Source organism: Stegodyphus dumicola, chromosome 1 (genome assembly GCF_044657685.1).
Source record: "Stegodyphus dumicola isolate Sdum_Otavi_A_Nest chromosome 1, ASM4465768v1".
NCBI lineage: Eukaryota > Metazoa > Arthropoda > Arachnida > Araneae > Eresidae > Stegodyphus > Stegodyphus dumicola.
This window is the reverse complement of record NC_140768.1, coordinates 77,621,091-77,635,551: the sequence shown is the minus strand read 5'-3', so window position 1 is coordinate 77,635,551 and position 14,461 is coordinate 77,621,091. Positions and strand designations below refer to the sequence as shown.

General features: G+C 32.4%; 1 protein-coding gene across 1 annotated transcript in view; it reads left to right on the top strand.

The window, feature by feature from the left end:
• Positions 1 to 4,865: 4,865 nt before the first annotated feature.
• Positions 4,866 to 14,461, top strand: part of LOC118206009 (vitamin D 25-hydroxylase-like) — a 29,034-nt gene continuing 19,438 nt past the window's right edge. Inside the window, exons 1-4 of the mRNA XM_085808507.1 lie at positions 4,866 to 5,038; positions 5,696 to 5,928; positions 9,286 to 9,392; positions 9,568 to 9,869. Coding sequence (XP_085664633.1) covers positions 4,866 to 5,038; positions 5,696 to 5,928; positions 9,286 to 9,392; positions 9,568 to 9,869 — 815 coding nt within the window. The remainder of the gene's footprint in view (positions 5,039 to 5,695; positions 5,929 to 9,285; positions 9,393 to 9,567; positions 9,870 to 14,461) is intronic.

The window sequence follows — 14,461 nt, the reverse complement described above, 5'->3', positions numbered from 1 at the left end:
AAACAATGTAGCTGACGCACTTTCTCGTATAAAACTGGACGATGAAGGTAATGAACTTAAATGCGCTGTGTTGACTTCAAAAATTTTAGATTCTAGAGATACGGTTATTACTGAACTGAAAGCTGATCCTGAATTTGGAAATATCTATGCTTATTTGAAAGACCCCGAAAGCTTTGAGCATACAGATATCGATGCGATAAGAAATAGAGCAAAAAACTATGAAATAATAGATAATTTATTATTCTATACGAAAACAACGAACGAAAATCTTGAGTATAAGCCAGTCATCCCAGCCTCACTTCGATTAAGCATTTTGAAGGAGTTGCACGAAAAAAAAAACAGCGGGCCACCTCGGGGTCAGAAAGACTTTAAAAAGCTTACGCGAGGCGGTATATTTCCCGCAATTGTACAAAATAGTAACGGCGTATGTCAGGTCCTGCAATCAATGTCAGTTAATAAATGATATTAATTACAGCCCGGCCGGGTACTTAAATAGCATTCGCGCTACATTTCCGAATGAAATTTTAGGCATAGATCTCCTTGGTCCCTTCCCCCAGAGCGAGTTAAATAAAAATCGTTTTCTTTTAGTAATAGTAGATCATTTTTCAAAATGGATAGAAATTGTTCCACTTAAACGCGCGTCAGCCAAAACAGTCGCAGATGCATTCTTACACAGATACATTTTAAAATACGGTGCACCGATAAAAGTCATTAGCGATAACGGAAAACAATTCATTAGTCAAATATTTGAAAACATATGCAATGGACTTGATATACGCCATATCAAAATGGTTCCGTATAGACCACAGGCTAACATAGCAGAAAGAGTTAATAAAAACATTGTAAAAATAATTCGCAGTTACGTTAGCACACATCACAAGCGCTGGGATGGCTACATAAATGAATTAGCTTATGCTTTAAGAACGGCACATCATGATACTACGGGAAAAACTCCAGCAGAATTATTTTTAGGCAGAAAGTTAATTACGCCTTTAGATAAATTATTCTTTGTGCAACAAAGAGAGCAGGAATTTAGACAAAAGGACGTGCAAAAACTAATTGATCAGGCGCTTAAAACTTCGGATACGGCAAGAAATAGACAAAAGTTATATTACGATAGAAAACGCCGTGAAGCAGATTTTAAAGTTGGGGATAAAGTATTGAAAGGATAAATTTTCTTTATCAAGTGCCCCAGACAATTTTATGGCAAAGCTAGCTCCAAAGTTTGAAGGCCCCTATGTAATTCAGGAAATCAAAGGAGAACTCTTATATCTTAAAAACGAGAGAGGGGAAATCTGTAAAGCAAGTCCCGACCAGGTGAAAAAATACTATAATCCAAATGATTTTGAAATCCTTAAAAATTTCTTGCAGGACTCGAATCTAAACGAAATAGAAGGGCCAGAGACTGCAACAACTATTCCACCACCCAAGAAACGGAGAACTGAAGAGAGACCTAGCACTTCTACAACCCGGACGTCGGTATCAAAAAGAAAAAAGGATTTTCAAACTCCGGCGTTTAAGAAAAACAAAAATACAGATGAACCGGGTAAAGAAACCGTGGTAAAGAGAAAAACACCACCTACAAAGGATAGCAGGAGAAATTACAGATCAAGGAGAACGCGCACACGGCCACAGAGTCAGGTGCCAGCAAGGCCGCCGTTCCGGAAACTGAAACGCCAACAGGAGGCACAAAAATACGAGGAACAGAAGAAATTCAAGAAGGACTCCAGACCGGAGGACGTCAAGACCAGCCGTCCCAGGCAGGAACGCAAAGGCCAACAACAAGACGATTACTCCGTCAAGAGGCCAGCATGTAGAGGACGCAAAAGAAAGATCAACGGGGACGACACGCGGAGATCAACAAGGAGAAGATTGACATCCATGACACCTCTAACTTGGGATCAATTTTGTCAAAAACGGATGACGGAGTTTCAAGCATCGCAAACTCAAAGATAAGTTAAAACCTTCTATAAATTTTTTTTCTCTTTTGTTCCGAAATGTTATGCATAAGTACGAAGTTCTATGTTTTGACGAAAGTCAATATGTCTCGGTTGAGACTTAGTTTTGTTTTACTTTATTTAGCTAAGGCAAAAGTATTATTTTCTTTAAGTGTAAAAGCTAAAAACAAGCATTTTCTGTTGGTCGAAAGACTAATTCTGTTATGTTAAAGCCAAAATTTGGCCGGAGATAAAAATAACTTCGTATTCTTGTACTAATAAGAATTTTAGTTCCAGTACCGCCAGCTTGGCGAAGAATGAGTAAAGTAAAAATTTATTTTCTCTTATTCATTTTATGGTAAATTGTAAAAAGCATATGTATTAAACTTTTGTAAATGTATGTAAATACTTGCATGTTATGTAAAAGTAGAATTTAGTCTAGAAGCATAAAATTGTAGATGCTAAAAGTGAATGCTTAAAAGCAATGAAGTCAAAATTTAAGTATTAAACTGTAAAGTTATGCTTTAGAGCGAAAGCCTGCATGTTTAAAGATGAATGAGGGGGAAGTTAGAATGAATGTGTTTTGTAGGGTTCTCCACCTACATTTGAATTTTTAAGACTATTAAAGTAGCTCATTGAGTTGTAGAATGTCGAGTAAGGTGTGTCTATATGGTTGTTGAATTCTAACAAATCATGGTGGTTAGGAGAAGTGTTGTAAGACTAAAACACGAATATTCCCGTTTGACACCACACACGGTGGAGAGCCAGGGTAAAGTTAAATTAATGCTTGAAAAATTGAATGAATGTGAAGTAAGCAATAACTAAGAAAAACGAAATGTTAAAAACAAAAATTTATTGTGTCAAGAAAGTGTAAATTATAATGTATGTAGAAAGATACTGATACTTATTCCTTCCAGATGCTGGAAGGAAAGACCAAGATTGATTGATGAAGTCCAGGAAAAGTTGCTGTAAGAAGAAAGCTTTGTAACGACTAACAGAATTTTAATTGTTACATAAGATTTTTTTTGTGTAAACGAGGCTTTCGCCAGTTAGTTCAGAATTAGATAAACTTACAACAGGTCGTTTGTAGGACCTGCTTCCAAGTTTTCCAAATTCTGGCAGCGGCAAATGTAGGGTTTATATTTATTTTAACTAACATTTATTTTAAGTTTAAACTATCTTTCCTGTCAAGCCTTACTTTCCCCTGGAACTGCCAATGCCACAATATGTAAATTTGAGTAGAACGCGCAAGCATTCAAATTATCAGCGGAAGTAGTATGATTTAAATAGAAGGAAACAAGTTCGGTGAGAGAGTTATTCTTACTTCGCGAGCGCGGAGGTAGAAATCGAGAATTAAAGAACCCCGCGTTGCGGCCTATGTGCTTGGCGGGAAGTAGTTGCAATTGTTCCAGTGAGCTTCAAGTCTGCTGAATTAGCTGCGGTATTTGTAAAACGCGGTGAGTTAGTTATTTTAGAGAGCCTCGTAGTTAGAATATTGTCTTTACTTTCTTTTCAGGTTATTATTTTTATTTTGACTGCCTAGTTGGCACAGTTTGTAAGCGTCAAGAGGACGCAATTGTAATTTAGTACGTTGAATAAAAAGGGACTTAAACCCTTTATAAGACTCTATGGTTTATACAAGCTTTCACAGTCACCTCTTGGTTGCGTGCTAGTTAGAGGCGCGCAACGTTATACCTCAAAAATGAAATATTTAAATTATATTAAGTTCATTCTCTGTACCACATTAATTGTGATTAAAATAAGAATAATAACATAGAGCAATATATATATCTACCGTCTGGACAACTAAAATGAATATTAAATATAATATCAAATACGGTAATAAAATAAGACAATTTATTATTAACAGGAAGTAATAATCTGGTATCACTAATATTGCGTTCAGTGATGAACTAATAACATAAAGCAATTCTATATAAACATTAAGTAATAATCTGGTATCACTAATATTATGTTCAGTGATGAACTAATAAAATAAAAATACGCACGATTATTCGATCTCGGTCAGTGCCTCCAAAATAATTAAGACTGTAATACTTCTTTGGCGAAATGAAGCAACTCCAATGATGGAACACAGCAATAACTTTTATTTAACACTAAAAAAATGGCGACATACAACAAGAAGATAAAACATATTCTATCATTTAAAAATAAATTACATTCTTCGTGCGAGAGTCGCACGAGGCACTCGAGTCTGGTTTCAAATATTGCCATTCACAAATACCTTAATGTTCATCTAATTAAATTATTTAAACTACAAGTTTTTAATATTATTTAAATCTGTTACACCATTATAAATTAATGTATTTTGAAGATTTTTGAAGATAATTACATATGTTAAAAATTTGTAAAAATATTATTTTTCACTCTTATTTTTTTCCTGCATGTGCCTTTACTGAAGCATTTCTGTATGGTAAATACTTTATTTGAAAGAATTGAAAATGGAATACGTCATTATTTACATCATATCGCATTCCATGTGAAAACTGACCTCAGATATGTTTTCCTTAGACAGATGCTTGACCGATGCATTTTTATTTTCTTTCCTCAAACTGGAGCCAGGGATCGTAAATGTGCGAAATGCTTGAGTCTCATCAAATATTCCGTTAACGACCGAATAGTCGGAAATTATCTTCACAAAAATGTAAACACCAGAGAAAAAAAAATGGCATAAAAAATGTAGCAGCTTCCAGTAAATTCGACATGTATAAATTATGACCTGTCTCAGTTACTTGTTATTCCGGACGTATGGAAACGTTTTTGAGTGATTACGTGCGCATATGAAATGTGTACAAAAGACGATAAAGTTGATGGCTTGCACATTTATTTGAGTCTTTAGCCCTTCAGCATTTCGAGTATTTTTAATTTGATATGCAGTCGCTTTAAACAATGAAGTCTACAGCCATAATGGTAACTGCTTGTATGATTGCTATGGTTTTATACTGGATGTTTTTATCTAAAGGAGGAAGAATGCCTCCTGGTCCTATTGGACTTCCTTTTGTTGGTTATCTTCCATTTCTTACCTCCGAGCCTCATCTTGATTTCCAAAATCTTTCAAAAATATATGGACCAGTATTCAGGTATTTACCCTTTTACATATATTATAAATGGACGCCTTGCGGTTGATAGAGACACCATTTTGGTACATATTTTATGAGCTTTCGGTGCACTCTATGATTACGCTAGATAAATTCCTGGTAATGAGATTAGAGTAAATTTGTTTTAGGCTGTAAAAAATGTCATTAACGCATCGCATATATTTCGATAGCTTAGTATTAAATAGTATTAAATGTAGCTAGTTTATCATTATTTACCAAATGTTACTAGTTTACCAAATGTACCATCATTTATGCACGCTATGATTATGCTTATACTTACATTCCGGAATGAAAATTTAGATAAAATGATATGATTATTACTATTTTGTAATATATGCTTTTATAGAAACTCTGTGAATGTGAGTAATATGTTTTATTTTTGATAAATGGAATAATATTTCTATTCAAGAAAAGAATTAAATAAACTTATCGGAAAATATTTCAAGCATTAAACTAATAAAAAAAGAATGGAAAACTATAAAAATATAAAAAAAGAATATATATGTTCACTAAAAGGGTATCAGTTTAAAACACACTTACTGAAATTGACCTACATTTAATTTGTATAGTTATTAAAAACATTAATTTTGCATTTGTCGTTTTTATCATATTTGCCTAATTTTCTATATTTTATTCCAGTGTGCGCTTAGGAAGCAAATATGTGATTGTTCTGAATGATTTTTCATCTATTAAATATGTCTTTTCCTACGAAGATTTTGTGAAAAAGCCTTCAGAATGTTCATATGATCTGAGGAGACACTCTGTAGGTCCGTTCGCTAAAACTGAAGATTATGTGAGCATCCTTATGTACTGTTGCACATCTTTCGAGTATTTCTGCACACTTGATATTTCCCATTTCTTAGAATTTTACAGTAATTGCATGTCTGAAAACTGGTCATGTGAATATTTTTCAAGATTTTCTGTGTTTTGGGTGATATTAAAAAAGTATCTTAGCCCTTTAAATTTAGATATTATTTAAATTTGATATTTGAAGGAACTACGTATGAAAGAAATGTCAGATCCAGCAACTTATATTTGTCAACTTGATCGACTCCTCACGAACTGACTAACTCGAGACCAACTATCATGTACTCTCGACGAGGCACTAACTGACTGCGGACCAGCAGGGTTTATATAGCTTTCGGCTTGTGTTCGAGAACCTTCTGGGCTGAACCGGTAAGAATTCGTTCCCAAAGGTTCTTCATCCGTCCATGGCATATCGAAAACTTTGTCTCCAAATGAGCGATTTCTCGCCAAATGTGGCAACTCTGCCTTCCTTTGCCTTTTTATGACAAACCTAAACCTGCTTTGTGGGAAAGCCATCTTACCGCGCCTGGACATTTCGTAACAATACGTTAAGGAAGCCGTTAATTAGCACATTAACTAGATAAAATTCAGAAAACTCTTGAGTCTGCATTTAACGGAGCAGATCAGTTAATCTGCAGGTTAGCTAGGTAATGTGCACATTAACGACTTTCGAAGTTTAGCGGTAACATAATACACGCACACAAATACGAATATGTAATAAATTCAAGAGCGGGAATTTTGATGGCCTAGAAGTGTTGATCCATAATGACAAGGAAATTGAGGGCGAAGGAAGATTAACTCTTTAGTTTTATTTTCAGCAATATGTGGCGGCTACATACAAGTCGGCATATTAAATCTGCCTGTTCCAAAAGGCTTACATTTTTTATAACTTTGTAGCAAGAAAGCAGCAGCAGACAGACAGCAGTCGATCTATGCCAAAGCGTGGAAAGCAAGTGCGTTGTTTTCAGGGTGAAATCTTATTCAGACTGTATAACAGACATAATATAGACTGTATAACATAGACAGTATATATTAGTAATATGCAAGAAAAATAAAGAACATATAAAAGATTAAATTAGCAACGTAAATTTGCCTTCTCTATTCTAAAAATAGTAACCTCTCTCTGCACTGCGTCATTTCGAGACTATTCTATGTCATGTGATTCTTATGTAATTATTATGATGTAAATGGAACTAAAACTCAACCAGCCAATAGTAATTTTAGAGCAATATTAACTGTTCAATCAGAATGTATTGAGAACCAAAACTAACTCAGTCTGAATAAAATTTCACCTTGAAAATAACGCACTTGCTTTCCACGCTTTGGCATAGGTCGACTGCTGTCTGTCTGCTGCTGCTTTCTTGCTACAAAGTTACAAAAAATGTAAGCCTTTTGAGGCACATTTAATGTGCCGACTTGTGTGTAGCCGCCACATGTTGCTGAAAATAAAACTGAAGATTTAATCTGCCTTCGCCTCCAATTTCCTAGTCATTATGAATCAACACTTCTAGGCCATCGAAATTCCTGCTCCTAAATTTATTACATATATATATACTCTTATACATATAACAAATGTTATTTGTTCGTATAAAGCAAATAAAATTTTAATTGCAAAGAAATAAAAATAAAAATTATTATTGCTGCGAACTAATTTACGATATTATTTAAATTCTAAGAGCATATGTAAATTAATTGCACGTATCATGGTGTCATAGTTTTAAACCATGAAAAAATATATAATTCTAAAAAATTAAATTTATTATTTCGAAAAATGCATAAGTGAATAATTATTGAGCAGGCAGGAGACAGACTTATCAAGGGGAAGTTGCCCCCAAACCTAACTCTTTAATTACTCAATTCGTGTTTCGTCCTCCATATAGGCAAAGATAAAAGTAAAATTCAAAACCAAAAATGTTGTGAATTACCAAAAATGAAATTTAAACAGTGGAATTTTGAGAAAATAGCAAGTAAATGACTAGAGTAAAATTAATTAAAAGTTAATTAAGAGTAGAAAACCAATTTTTTTAGAAAACCAAAGTAATTAGGAAACTCTTGCTTACTGGAAACTTCCCCAACACGAATTATGCATGTAAATCTAAAATAATATCAAAATATAAAAATAATAATAAAAAGACTAGTAAATAGCAAGTTTTAATTTAACTTACCTAGATCTACATAATTGGATTTCTGAGTTGCACTAGTATTTGCTAAACTAGTTGATTTGAGTAATTCCAATACACTGTAAAGTTGAGTGTAAAGCTTCTGCCTGTGAGAGCTATTGTGAAAACCCATGTTGTAAATTTAGAAAAAGTAAAATATAAAATGCTTGTTTCGTGGGCAAAAATGTTGCTAACTTTAAGTCATTGTTAAAAAGTGTAAAAGTAAAAAAATGAACTGTTACTGTTCATGAAAACAGATGTTGCAATCTACTAAAGATGTAACAAATTTTTGAGATTGAGAAAATTTTTTTATTAAAAATTCCAATAAATAATTTACTTGAATTAATTTAAATTGAATTAGAGTTTAAATATAAAATTTAGAATTGAAATAGAGAATTATTGTAAGAAATTTTTTGTACTAGACTGCATTATGTGAAACTGAAGTTACAAGTTAAATCAAAATTTTAACTAAATACTGGCCAAAGGTAAGGAAATTAGAAAAATTAGATAAAAATTTTCACTTAATTCGGGCTATAATTGAGACTTTTAAAAAGGGTTCGCCCTTTACGAATGGAGAATATTTGTTAAATTCAAATTTCATTGCAATGGCGCAAGAGAATTATTTAAATTTAATTTAAATTTACTATTTTCTCGTATACATATATATATAAAGTGTGATATAAAAGTTAACTAAACTGAAATGTATGCAAGATATAAGTATTAGTTCATATTGACTTAAAAGCAATCCCTCCATTCTATTTCATCTTTACTTTGGAAATTTGGATTTATAATGGGTATTTATGGGATTTCTTTGCTTTTCGTTTGGAAGATCATAATATTTAATGATTTTTTAATAGTTTAGGTGATATATCTAAATGCTTGAAATCGATCAGTCAAAAGACTAGATAAAATTGGCTGAAACATTTTTGTTATGCCAATAACTCCGGTATCAAAATCCTTTGACAGCTGGTAAAAGTATTTTAACTGAGAAATTCTTCCTGCTGAAAGATTTTATTTTCCGAAATGCACAATGATGGCGACAATATAATCTCAAGTTTATGTGTAACACTAAAATGTAGTTTTGCTTTTACACATTATTTTAGACTTTTTAATAAACATGAACTTATTAATTCCGAATTTAAGAACAATACGTTTTTTACGGGGGGGGGAGGATCGTGAAGCAATGAATTTTATCATATTAATTAAACTAATATACGTGTTGATTAAATATGTTCTAAAAACTCTTCTTTCAATTGCTTGCAGGAATGTCAGAAATAAGTGCTTTACCAGTTGAAGAATGGAAGTTTTTTCTCCAAATACTTCGGCAATTCGATTTAAGCAGAACTCTGTTGTTTGAAAAGTACATCAGGGTAAGAAAAATTCTCTTTATTATAAGATGATTTAAGATTTCCAAGAATGAAAATTTAAAAACACGTTGCTTAGTTTCTTTTATGTCTTTCGATGTGAAGAGCAATGTAAAATGCAACTAATCTTCTGTTATAAAAGGTCTACAGTCTCTTAAACAGTTTTGTATTTGTATCCTAGGATGAGCTTACTGGCTTGTTGCTTTTGATGCAAAGAATGGAAGGTCGTCCTTTTCTAACGAAACCTTTGCTGTCTCGGAGTATTTCAAAAAGCATTGCTTTAACAATGTTTGGCGGAAAACTGCCGTACACCGATATTGCATCCATCGAAACAGTTTCAGTTTTGAGAGAAACTGAAAGATTAGTGAGCCAGAAAAGTTGGCAATCATTCTTTCCTTGGATGAAGATAATTCCGCAAATTCTTGATGTGGAGAAAGGAATTGAATTGAGGAAATTTCAGGATCGCCTACAATTTTTCATCTTGTAAGTACTTGAAGAAATTTTATATAATATACGCAAGTTACATACATCTGAATCATGTCATTGCATTCCTTACGGCACTTGATACACAAAGATGTCACTTTCCGTAATCATTTTTGCAACTTTATAAAGGTATACAAAGACTTCGATAACGCTGTGATTGTTGTAATGATTGAACAATTTGCTTTTAGACTAAATATGTAGGAGATATATAAAGAGTTAATTATAGTGTAATTTCTTTATCTTTTTAGTCTCAAGATCATCGTTGCATTGGGTAGAACATTTAGTGGATAACAGAAATTCCTCTCATCATATATAGGGGTAATTTTTAAAGAAGATCCAGTTTTAGCGTAGTACGTTAAATAATGCGTAAATTAGAAATCAAGATTAAAATTGAAATTAATGAAAAAGGAAGTGGTTGCATTTTCATGTATCATTTATAATTTATACATTCTATGAATTATAATTTGTACGTGACATCATTGAAACTGATAAAATGTTGTAATATTAAAATGGATAGAATGTGCATATTATAATTCGTATTTGATAAAAATTATAATTGGTACATGATAATGAAATATTATTTGAACATGGCAACATAGCGACTTTTTAATTTGCTTATATACATATAAGAAAATGTAATATACAATATTACATAGCAGGGCAATTCTTTTACATTTCAGATAGTTTGTAGTTAAAACAACATCATACGACGGAAACACATACGGAATCTGTTTGTATTACTAAACTCATGAATGTGGTGTTGGTGTATTTAATTATGGCAAAGCACACGAGGGCTATCTGCCTAAAGGGAGGGATGCCTTTCGTGGAGGACTTTCTAAGGGAAACTGGCTCGTATACACGTTACACATGGGGAAAACCACGAAAACGCCCATGCAGCCAGCCCGTTCGCGGGATTCGAACCTCAGACCGAACTACCAGTGTTCAGCGTCTTTACCGCTCGGCCGCTGGTGGGCCGCTCATGAATGTGTAAACCAGCATTGTTTCTCCATTCAAATTATACGCAAGGAAGCCCATTCTGTCAAGTAGCAACAAAGGACTCTAAAAATATATTCATATTGATTCTTTTTTTACATATATTGCAAATTATTAGAACATTATTTTAGAATTAATGTGTATGAACAATTGCATTAAACTTCGAAACAATGGAAAAAAGTTTTACTTTAGTAATTTAGGTAATAATATATCGACTCATTAAGCGAAAAATGTGCATTATTAGAATTATCACCGGAATTCTTAAAAAACTTAATGTTTTAAAAGTGTTAATTAAAAAAGACAGAAAAGCTTGAAAAGCTATGTGAAACTTTTAAAACTACAGCTAAATAAAATTTAATTTTTATATTATATTTGTTCTGATTTTTAGTCTTCAGAAAATGTGCATCACCTTTTGTTCTTTTAAACAAATTCCGAAAAGTTCTCTTTCAAATTAAAATATATAAATAATTCATTGTAAGTTCAACAGAAAATCTATTTCTTTCGCTTTTCCATTTAGTTGATATACCGCTAAAAATTCTTGCACAGTATGCTGATGGTACAAGAATTGAAAACACATATGAAACTTTTTTTAACATATTAATATATGAGCACTTTTTAAAATCATGAGGCATTTACTGCTTTGGATGTCAATATTCAAAACTTTGAATAGAGTCGAATGTTTTCCCCTGAATTTATGTTATTTCATCAGAAAGGTTATTTATTTTTAAGTCCAGCTTTTCTTTTAGCTTCGAATCTCAATGACTTTAATAAATTTCTGGTATGTTGGAAATGAATTATTTACAGACTTAGAACTGACTATTTGCAATTTAAAAGAGAGTTCTTTTTATCAAAGTATTCCTCTAAATAAGTAATTAAAGGATACAACATGAAAGCCAAATTCTAATTGCAAATTGTTCATAGTATTTTTTCAAGCATTGGGACATTTCATCTGCAATTTTATTTAGATTCTCAAAAAAGTGAATTATTTAATTTACTATACCCAATTTCCTTGTTAAAATACTGAAAATAAACTGAGAATGTTTTCCTGATTTTTCCCCCCTACGAAACACATTTTTAACCATTGCTTCAGATTACTTTGATAGCGGCAAGGGAGTTTTGCAGCTATTTTGGAATGAGTAAATTTCTTAATTTAATTTCTAACTGCAGTCAAGTGACTTAATGATTGTATGCTATATTTGAGCTATTTTCAAAGCATTTATGATATTTTCTTCTTTAGAATTTGCTTTTACTATCAATTTATTAAAGAACTGGATGATAACGCCCTGCTCTTATTTTTATGACAATCTGAATATTTATGCTGTCGTATTCCTACAATATCCGTATATCCAATTTAAAAACACTTTGAAAAATAGTACCTTTTGTTTCTTTTGGATTAATACTTGTCGCTAACTAATCATAATTTTTTTCCAATTTTTATTTTACGAACATAATAACTTGATCTTACAAAATATAGTCACTTGGTCTTGATTGCATAATTTATTTATGATGATAATAACACTTAATAAAATGTGATATGAAACACACAAAAAGTGGGTGTATAAAGATATAACAATAAAAGTGCCAAATTTAAAGAGGTGAATATTATGTATAGCCAGGCATACTTTAGAAATACCAGTACTTTAGAACAAACCATTCAAATGCAAACAAAGCGCATTCTACTTGGAGGTTGAGAGGGAAGATAAAGTGACTGTTAAGCAGTAGCTGTGTACTTGGATTCTAAAGTTTATTCGTTAAGCTGATTGCCTTTCTTGGCATTTTCTACCGCAACTAAGTAGACGACTTGTGGGTTAACCTAACTTTGTAAAATCCTGAGGTGTAGGTCCCAAAAAATCATAGGAACTGATAGCTGGTAAAAGAAGAAGAGACATCCTGCATATGCGAAATGAAAGTATGTACAATAGAGCTGCTCGAAAAGTCCAAGTTTCGAACGTTTAAAAGAATTAAAAGTTCATAACCATTATAGAATACAGTACATGTACAAACCACGTTGCTAATTGAATAAAGCTCATACAACATTACTCAATACAACATTACTAAATAAATGCAAAGAACCTTAATAAGAATAGATCCATAAGAATTTGTCCTTGATGAAACACAGAAACCTTGATAGAAAAATTGCAAAATATAACACGTTTTTCAATTTTCCCAATTAGAAGCTGTTTAAAAAAATTATGATGTACGCAAACTTAAATGATAAACGTAAACATATTACAGCTTCAAGGTCTTGTGGTTTTTTAATACCATCAAATAGCGAAAGATGCAAAAATCTGAATTTTGGGTTTTATGTAAAATTTTGGGTAACTTTTGGGAAAAGTAAACTTTTGTGTTTATGTAGTCTTAGTAATACTCTTTTCTGTGTTCTGTTGGTATGTAGGAAAAAAAATGTGAAATGCAGAAATTTTTTGGGTCGAAGAGCGGAAAGACTTCAGACATTTGAACTTAACGAGCTTCTGTTCTTAATGAAAATATATGGCCATAAAAAGATGAAAATTAGCACATAAGCTAGGCAATAAATTTAACATAATGCGGGAGGAATTCTTTCATAATTTGGAAAAGTACAGAAGATTTGTTAAGAATAAAACAATTGACTGCTGGAATGTGTAATCAGATAAATAATCAATTGTTTACTATTAATGTTCCCATGAAACATCTTAAAAAGTTTTTGTTTAAAAAAAATTGGCGCTAGTCATATTTTTTTTTTGGGGGGGGGAATAGTTTGAAGTTTTTGGCTTCAATAATTTTTAGTCCTGTGGTGGTTAAATAGCTAGGAACGCGAAAAATTAATGGCCTCTTGCACCGCTAAACTGAGGGCTGAATAGTTAAGGCCGCTGATCATTGGTAGTTTGGCATGTGTTAATGCCCGAGTTCGAATCCCTGCGAACACGCAGGCTGAATGAGTAGTTTTTTCCATTGTGTAAAATGAATACGAGCCGGTTTTCCTGGAAAAGTTCTCTACGAAAGTATTTCTTCCCTTTGCTTTTGCTGTATTCAATTAAATAAAAAGAAATTTTGGAAATTATCAGAAAGAAGCTGACAGGTTGGAATTTATTTTAAAGAGGAATAAGATATTTATGTTTTGTCTTACTGGCCGTTAAACTGTCGTCAAGCAGCTCGATTTAGCGCAGATTATAGATTAAATGTCATGTAACAACACTTTCTTTTCATGATATCTGCTCATGTTTCATCTGCTCTTTCGTTTTATGTAAAACCCGATTGATTTTCGGTAAGCCACGTTTTGTTTTTCTGACCAAGGGTATAAATTGCTATCTTCTATGTATATATATGTTATTGTCATAAATTTTCTTACATTTTGAAAAATGATTAAAATTTGGGGCTTGCCTTTCACAGGACAGAAAGCAGTAGATTATTTCAAAATCATGGAATCCTACTATTAAAAAAGTGTGTATTAACAAACACGATGCGGTCAGCTAAATATGCCGGCAAAACAATAATAGATAGGAAGAATTACTGGCGGAAAGTTTGTCTATCAAGTTTTATTGCCTTCCTGTAAGATCGGAGGGCCTAACATAGTAGAAATCAACTAAAACTTTTTTATGACACATAAAAATGAAATGGCT